This window comes from Crinia signifera, chromosome 4, assembly GCF_055691185.1.
Source record: "Crinia signifera chromosome 4, ASM5569118v1, whole genome shotgun sequence".
NCBI classification, from domain to species: Eukaryota; Metazoa; Chordata; class Amphibia; order Anura; family Myobatrachidae; genus Crinia; species Crinia signifera.
Genome location: NC_139220.1, coordinates 323,614,351 through 323,622,634, shown reverse-complemented (window position 1 = coordinate 323,622,634; position 8,284 = coordinate 323,614,351). Strand labels below are relative to the sequence as shown.

The 8,284-nt window shown below is 50.8% G+C and overlaps 1 protein-coding gene across 1 annotated transcript; it reads left to right on the top strand.

Annotated features, from left to right (window-relative positions):
• Window positions 1-1,527: 1,527 nt before the first annotated feature.
• LOC146075966 (zona pellucida sperm-binding protein 3-like) lies at window positions 1,528-7,655 on the top strand. The gene is made up of 8 exons (XM_083185703.1): window positions 1,528-2,071; window positions 4,475-4,593; window positions 5,007-5,110; window positions 5,175-5,352; window positions 5,427-5,547; window positions 6,342-6,433; window positions 6,690-6,823; window positions 7,402-7,655. The coding sequence occupies exons 1-8, from the start codon at window positions 1,565-1,567 to the stop codon at window positions 7,629-7,631; spliced, it is 1,485 nt and encodes a 494-aa protein (XP_083041829.1). The 5' UTR covers window positions 1,528-1,564; the 3' UTR covers window positions 7,632-7,655.
• The last annotated feature ends 629 nt before the right edge of the window (window positions 7,656-8,284 follow it).

Here is an 8,284-nt window from a genome sequence, read left to right as displayed (position 1 = left end):
TCCTGTAGAGTAGACGTACCCAGGAGAGGACGTCAGATGTCAGCGCCGAGAGGCCGTAGTACGGGCAAGTAACCCAATGCACAGTTGTGTCCTCATCTGTATAGAGCAGGTGCGTCTTTAATCCACGCCAACTTCACCTGCGACATTGGGGGGGGGATTATGGTTCATTCGCTCGGATGCGGTTTCGCATCCTTGCGAGTGAACCAGATCCCGCCTTGCTAATGGGGGCATCCTGGCCCACCATTCGCAATGCACGTACATTCGCACCGGCTGCGGGTTGATGTTTTACACATCCATTCGCAGTCTGCGGGGGGGGAACACCCACATCTTTCCTTGGCCGCCGACCATCGAATGATGTGGAACGTGGGCGCAGATCGAAGGGAGAGATCTGCGCGCACATTCGGAAGGGAAGTGGGCGGGCATCTGATATCCGGCTATGTCAGCTGCCCTCCCCCCCGCACCCGCGTCATCGGCCTATTACCATGAAACGCTGGGCGTTATCATATGCTGATGGGCCACACCGCCGCCCCGCCCGCCCTCCCTTTCCAAGGATGGGTCCGTTTGTTCGCCATGGCCGCACGCACCCAGCTCATGCACATAGTGAAAATATTGGCCCCGCGCGAATGCACCAGAATCAGGTCCTTTGTATGAGTGTAACACTCGTGTGCGGTTTAGATTGTCCCCAGCCGCCAGACCGGAGATGACATGGGATACGGTCAACATACATTGCGTCAACCACTGTAGGTCAACTGGTCTTTATATCGACACTTGAAATAGGTTGACATGGCTATTGTCGACAGAGTCAGAAGGTTGACAGAAGTATTAGGTTGACAATGGAAAGGTCGACAGTCAAAAATACAACATTTTGTTAGGTTGTTGCTTTTTTTTTTGAGCCGACATGTGCCGACAGGCGGTATTTAATGCCCTGCCATCCACTAGGGCGCTGTGGGAGACTAACATAGTATGCAGAGCGCAGTACACTTACACTGTGTCGACATTGAGAACATAAAAACCCACGAAAAACTCATGTCGACCGTCCCATTGTCGGCCTAATGTTTGGGTCAACCTTCCAACCATGATGACCTTAACCATGTCAACATATTTCTGGTGTCGACCTAAGGCCTGTTGACCTTCAGTGGTCAATCCAATGACCCATACCTGTGAATTTAGCGCAGGTGAGCAGATTCCTCACTAGTCACCTGTGCACAAGCAGCAACGTCTCTGCAGCACAGCTGCGTCCAGTAACCAGTTCAGGGTTAGTGGTGGATTTATCCCAGAGAGATAAAGTGCCAGCCAATCAGCTTCCGCCTTATGTAAATACCCCACACTGTCACTTTAATCCAGGTCACTTATGAAATTCTCAGGTTCTGGAGCTAATTAAAATCAGGTGAAATCCAGTTTAGCGTCAACCGCCACTTTCCTCGCAGATACTGTCATGTTCTGTGGTAGGAGGAGAGCTCAGGTGAGTGTGATCTGCCCCAGGTGGGGTATTAGCAGCTGGGGGAGGGGTATATAGGGCTGATCCCTGCTCTCCTGGCCTTGTGCTGTGTGTCCTGCAGGCAGAATGGGGCTGTGTATGAGGAGGAGTTGGCTGTTGCTGGTGGCCCTGGTTTGTGGCTCAGGATTGGCCAGTGCCAGGGAGCGGGTCTTGGCTAGGCACCAGCCGGGCAGTTGGTTGCGGGATCACCAGTCTCCTGCGAGGGGGTCTGCTAGAGGGTCTCCTGTGGTGGGTGCTTGGCCTGTGCATGGACATGAGTCTGGGATTTGGTCCCCCAGGTGGGGTGCACGGCAGGTGTCTGGGGTGGGGTCCCTGGTTAGGAATGATGGGGGGGCTGCTCAGTCTAGACAGCTGACCATACCCCAGCCAGCACCCCGGAGCTCTCCCATCAGTCTGCAGTGTGGTGAGGACACGATGGTGGTGACCGTGCTCAGGGACCTGTATGGGAATGGGAAGCTGGTGAAGGCCTCAGACCTGAGCCTGGGGCCCCAATCCTGCGCTCCTGGCCCCCAGAGCACCAGTACCAGTGTGGTCTTCCAGATTGATCTCCAGGATTGTGGGAACGGACTACAGGTAAGGCTGCACTGTAACTGGGCAGTGTGCTGTGTATAGTCAACCTTCCAAACGCCCAAATATCTGGGCCCCATAGCTTCTGCACATATGGTAGTTACAACCTGTATATGACACCTATAACTGACAGGGAAGGTGGCCCCTCTCAGCTCTGGGCCCCATAGCAGCTGCACTCCCTGCACCTTTGGCAGCTACACCCTGTATATAACACATGTAACTGTCAGGGAAGGTGGCCCCTCTCAGCTCTGGGCCCCATAGCAGCTGCACTCCCTGCACCTATGGTAGCTACACCCCTGTATATAACACATGTAACTGTGACAGGGAAGGTGGCCCCTCTCAGCTCTGGGCCCCATAGCAGCTGCACCCCCTGCACCTATGGTAGCTACACCCCTGTATATAACACATGTAACTGACAGGGAAGGTGGCCCCTCTCAGCTCTGGCCCCATAGCAGCTGCACCCCCTGCACCTATGGTAGCTACATCCCTGTATATAACACATGTAACTGTGACAGGGAAGGTGGCCCCTCTCAGCTCTGGGCCCCATAGCAGCTGCACTCCCTGCACCTATGGTAGCTACACCCCTGTATATAACACATGTAACTGTGACAGGGAAGGTGGCCCCTCTCTGCTCAGGGCCCCATAGCAGCTGCACTCCCTGCACCTATGGTAGCTACATCCCTGTATATAACACATGTAACTGTGAGAGGGAAGGTGGCCCCTCTCAGCTCTGGGCCCCATAGCAGCTGCACTCCCTGCACCTATGGTAGCTACACCCTGTATATAACACATGTAACTGACAGGGAAGGTGGCCCCTCTCAGCTCTGGGCCCCATAGCAGCTGCACTCCCTGCACCTATGGTAGCTACACCCTGTATATAACACATGTAACTGACAGGGAAGGTGGCCCCTCTCAGCTCTGGGCCCCATAGCAGCTGCACCTACGGTAGCTACACCCTGTATATAACACATGTGACAGGGAAGGTGGCCCCTCTCAGCTCTGGGCCCCATAGCAGCTGCACTCCCTGCACCTATGGTAGTTACACCCCTGTATATAACACATGTAACTGTGACAGGGAAGGTGGCCCCTCTCAGCTCTGGCCCCATAGCAGCTGCACCTACGGTAGCTACACCCTGTATATAACACATGTAACTGTGACAGGGAAGGTGGCCCCTCTCAGCTCTGGGCCCATAGCAGCTGTACTCCCTGCATCTATGGTAGCTACACCCCTGTATATAACACATGTAACTGTGACAGGGAAGGTGGCCCCTCTCAGCTCTGGCCCCATAGCAGCTGCACTCCCTGCACCTATGGTAGCTACACCCCTGTATATAACACATGTAACTGTGACAGGGAAGGTGGCCCCTCTCAGCTCTGGGCCCATAGCAGCTGCACTCCCTGTATATAACACATGTAACCAGCTAGGTGGCCCCTCTCCGCTCTGGGCCCCATAGCCTCCCTGCACCTATGGGTTATGGTATATTTGATCTATAATGTCTAGGTCTGCAGTGAACCAGCTGTTGGTTGACGGGGTCATATGATTGACATGAGTCTGTGGTATGTGTGCCACGTCCCCTCCCATGGCTCGCTGCGCTCGGCAAACTAGTCTAATCTATGACCACGCGGATGGCTGAGTATGAATCATGGAACACGTCTATGTAGACCCTGTAGCTCTGTTGCCCTAATACTGCACCTGTGGTATGGAGCAGGAGTTCGGGATGGGGTGCCAGAGGATTATAGCTTAGGCTGGGAACATGTATGACAGTCAGTGTGCTGGGGTAGGTTATCATGTGGAACCATGAGGTATATTATACTCAGGTTACAGCAGGTGTGATGTGGGGACAGGCCTTGGTGCGGCTGGTGCTCTGTGCCCAGGTGATGTTCCTATTTCCCCAATAAGTACTGGTCACAGCCTCTTACTGGTCTCTCCTGCTCCTCACATTCACCAGCCCAATCATTACCTTCCCCTCTCCTCCTGCTTGGCTGAGATCTGTCTGTGCTTCTGTCCCCTGACCCAGCCATTACCCTGCATGTGTCCCTATAGTGTTTCTGTCATACATCTGTGGTTAGCTGACTTTACAGAGCCACAGAACCTGTATAATCCATGAGCCTCCAGTATGAAGGGGTAGTATAGTCACTGTATACAATATCTAGGGTTCCTAGTCACTGGCACCTCAGCAGGAGACAACTGATCTAGTACCAGGGTTACTGTGATCTCCTGTGAATCACCTGACTAGATCGCTGCCTCTAACAGGCATTGCAGGACCCAAACCTGCTTACAAGCTGAATGTCCTGCATATAAGGTTATATTGGCAACTGATGACCATGATACATAACTGCCTCTGTCCCTGTATAAGGATGACTTCTGGGGTCTGGATGATGGAGCAATGTCTCTGCTTTGTCCTACAGATGACGGCAGACTGGCTGATCTACACCAGCGTCCTGACCTACAGACCAACATCTCCTGTTAGTGTCCCAATCACCAGGACCAACCCTGCTGTGGTTCCCATCCAGTGTTTCTACCCCCGGTGAGTTACTGATGGGTGGCAGTAGGTTATGCCTTGAATGTGTTACATGATGCGCTCTACAGGAGACGAATTACCTTCTGATAGTAGGCTACAAGAGAAGACCTTAGTGGTGGTATGGCTGTGCACTTTCCTAGGGTGCTGCTTGGGATAAACCTACAATGTGACTTCTCAGCCATGAGTGTTGGCAGCAAAACCCTCTTCATACAATTTATTCATCAATGCAGTAGTTCTGTTCCAATTGGGAGGGAGACCTTCTGTGTGCTGACCACATTGTGATCACCTGAGAATACAGTAACTTCTATCTGCACCACTTCATGCGTATAGACCTATAGTATAATGCTACAGGTGATCACTGAGCATGATAAATAGACTTTCTAACACTGGACCACTGCTGGTGGGTTTGTCTTGTGCAGAAATGCTAATGTGAGCAGTGAGGCCATCAAGCCAACGTGGGTTCCGTTCAGCACCACCGTGTCCTCAGAAGAGAGGTTGTCCTTCTCCCTGCAGCTGATGACTGGTAAGTGAGGTGGGGTGTGATGGTCCAAGGTCTGGTCTCTTCTAATCCTGTGGTTCCCTTACAGCTGACTGGAGCGCTCCCAGATCTTCCTCCGTCTTCCAGCTGGGGGACATACTCTACATAGAGGCCTCGGTGGACATTCAGAACCACATCCCTATGATTCTGTATGTGGATAGCTGTGTGGCCACTCTGTCTCCGGATGTCCAGTCCACCCCTAATTATGCCATCATTGCCTACAATGGGTATGTTTATATGGCATACTGTTCTGGCTGATATGATGATCACACCTTCTGGGTATAACCAATGTGTTCCATAGGTGCCTGGTGGACGGTCAGCTACAAGATTCCTCTTCTGCCTTCATATCCCCAAGGCCTGAACCGAATATACTCCAGTTCACGGTTGATGCTTTCCGGTTCACTGGGATAGATGTCTCTCTGGTGAGGTTGCCGCCATAATTTTAGTAATGCCTAAACCTGCAAGTCTCCTCTTAAATCATAAATTGCGATTGAGGTTCAGAACTGTGAAGCATTGAAAAGTGGGGTTCAGAACTGTGAAGCATTGAAAAGTGGTGATTATAAGTATAACTAAGAGGGTCCGAAGAAGGCCCTCAAGGCATATAAACAGTCCATGTCTTAAGGATAACTTTGAGCAACTCATTAAGTTACTAGTGCCTAAGCAGTCAACTTGATGATACCACTGTACACAAGTAGGGATATCAGACTTAAAGTGCTGGGGTTCCTTGAGGACCACACTTGGGGGATTATTGATAACCTATTGGGTGAACACTGCTTGGTCAAATGTGGCAGTGGTCCATACAGATGTCCTTAATAAAGGTAATTGGTAATGGCAGCAATATTAAGGATAACGATATATAAAGTAATGCCTGAGAGCTCTGTGCTGTGACTCTACAGTGTGCATATGTGATGACCTCCTCAGGTTGGAGGTCACCCCATCCAATGAGAATAGTGAGCGCAGGCCCAGTTATGCCACCTGGGCACTAAGATCCACTCTAGGAGGAACTACAACTTCTCTTCTGGGTGTTGATGCACAAATTAGAAGCCCATGGTGGCTGTGATCTACTGTATAATGGCGGAAACCCCTACATACGTTGCTTCGTGGTGTAACAGCAAAGACAGGACATTACCAGAATGTGCGGTGCTGGTATCTTGTGCACAGATAACATTATTCAGTGCATACATAGTAGAGACCCCTAATCTGTTCTCTTCCCTAGATCTACATCACCTGTTACCTGAGAGCTTCTGCAATCTCTCAGACTCCAGATTCATTGAACAAAGCCTGTTCCTACAACCAAGCCTCTAGCAGGTGAGAAGAGATGTAGACCAGCCATCCCCAACCTCCGTCGAGGCATAATGACAGTCCAGGTTTTAGTGATATTTAGGCTTGAGCACAGGTGACTTGGTTAGAACCTTGGCTCTTTGGATTTAACAAAGTCGCCTTTAATCAAGCCTAGATATAACAAAAACCCAGACTGTCGGTGTTCCTTGAGGACAGTTTGGGAATACCTGGTGTAGAACCTTGAGATAGATATTTTGTTTGCTGACTTCTATACTCTTCTTAGGTGGCTGGCTGTGGAAGGTTTCAATACTATCTGCCAATGCTGTGGCACCAAGAACTGTACTGCCCCTGCTGGTAGTAGCCGGAGACTTGCTCCTGTGCGTTGGAGACCAAGTGGAAGGTGGAAGAGAGAAGTTGGTGAGTTCTTCAGATGTTTCACACCCGGTACTGCCAAGTCACTAACCAATGTCTAGGCATTCCTGGGCTCTACCCCGAAAGGAATACCTGGTATAGGACTGGCAGGAGCACCGTCTATACTGCATGGTGGCTTCACTATGGTGGTTACACCCCTCTCTAATTAAGCATATGACTCTCCTCTATAATACCATTGGGCACCTGCTGGTTTGGATTCCTGTTTTGCACAAGTCTTTCCCCTAAGTTTCAAGGATCTTTTATAATGGCCTAAGGTGACCTATTCCTAAAGGCCAGTGGTTCCCAAACATGGTCCTTAAGGCATCCTAACAGTCCAGGATTTAGGCATATCCTTGCTTGTGCACACATGAGTTACTAATGATATCACTTGTGCCAAAAAATGGATAGCCTTAAGCCTTGAAGACTGCATTTGGTTCTAACCCCTTATGTAATAGTGGTTCCCAAAGAGTTGGTGGTACAATGTCCCAGGCGAGCGGATCCCCCTGGTCAGTGCCTTATATCTCATGTATCCCACCAGCCACTGTAGAATCTGCCTGTTTTAATGTCTAACGTCTCCCCTGTAGGTGCTCACCCAGAGGAACATGGACTGGCCACACTTGGACCTATTATGGTGATCGGTGCAGAATCTAACCCAGCCCTTATCCAGGCTTCCAGAATGACAGAAAGTTTCGGCCCTCGAGAACTGTGGGTGCTGGTGGCCGTAGTGTCCGTCAGTCTGGCTGTTGTAGTTGTTTGTCTTGTGCTGATTGGAAGAATTGTCCTAAGGAGATTCTCTTGCAGGGCTGCTGTATAGTAATAAAAAAGACTTGGATATCAATGTCTGTCTCCTTGTGTATTCTATACACCTGCTATGACATGTAATGGGTCCCTGTCATCTAACAAAGAAAATGGCGTGCTTCAGCATCTACCTGTAGCTTCTCTGGTCTCAGGTCTAGGTCGGTGACACTTGGGATCCCAGCTGCGACAGATCTAGCACCACAGGTGGGGAAATGTTGAGCCATGGTGGTCATTTGGGTGTAGCTGTTGGCTCAGCAGGAGCCAATGGCAGGTAACTCCTAGGGCTGGGCAACACCGGCCCTCCAGATGTTAGTGAACTACACATCCCAGGATGTTTTGCTATGTGGCCATGCTGAAACTGATGCAAGGCATGCTGGGATGTGTAGTTCATCGACATCTGGAGGGCCAGTGTTGCCCAGCCCTGTCCTAGAGGCTACATACAAAGAAACCATTAAGCCTTACAAGGTGCATTTTACCTGGTGTCCTGCAAAGGGTCCAAGTCTACGTGTGTGCACCTGCTGGTGCGTATCGGTGGAGTGGGGGGCATTGACTGTTTTATGCCCAGTGCCTACTGCGAACAGATTGTGGTGGGACCGGATACCTGGCTCACCCATCCGTACCAACTGTCTTCTCTCCACAACCCACCGTTCTCTTATTTAGGACTGTATC

Bases quoted from the DNA above. Each gene is read 5' to 3' on its own strand.
- LOC146075966 (XM_083185703.1), top strand. From the start codon at position 1,565: ATGGGGCTGTGTATGAGGAGGAGTTGGCTGTTGCTGGTGGCCCTGGTT. The intron at 2,072-4,474 runs GTAAGGCTGCAC...TTTGTCCTACAG, and splicing joins ATTGTGGGAACGGACTACAG to ATGACGGCAGACTGGCTGAT. The intron at 5,111-5,174 runs GTAAGTGAGGTG...GTTCCCTTACAG, and splicing joins CTCCCTGCAGCTGATGACTG to CTGACTGGAGCGCTCCCAGA.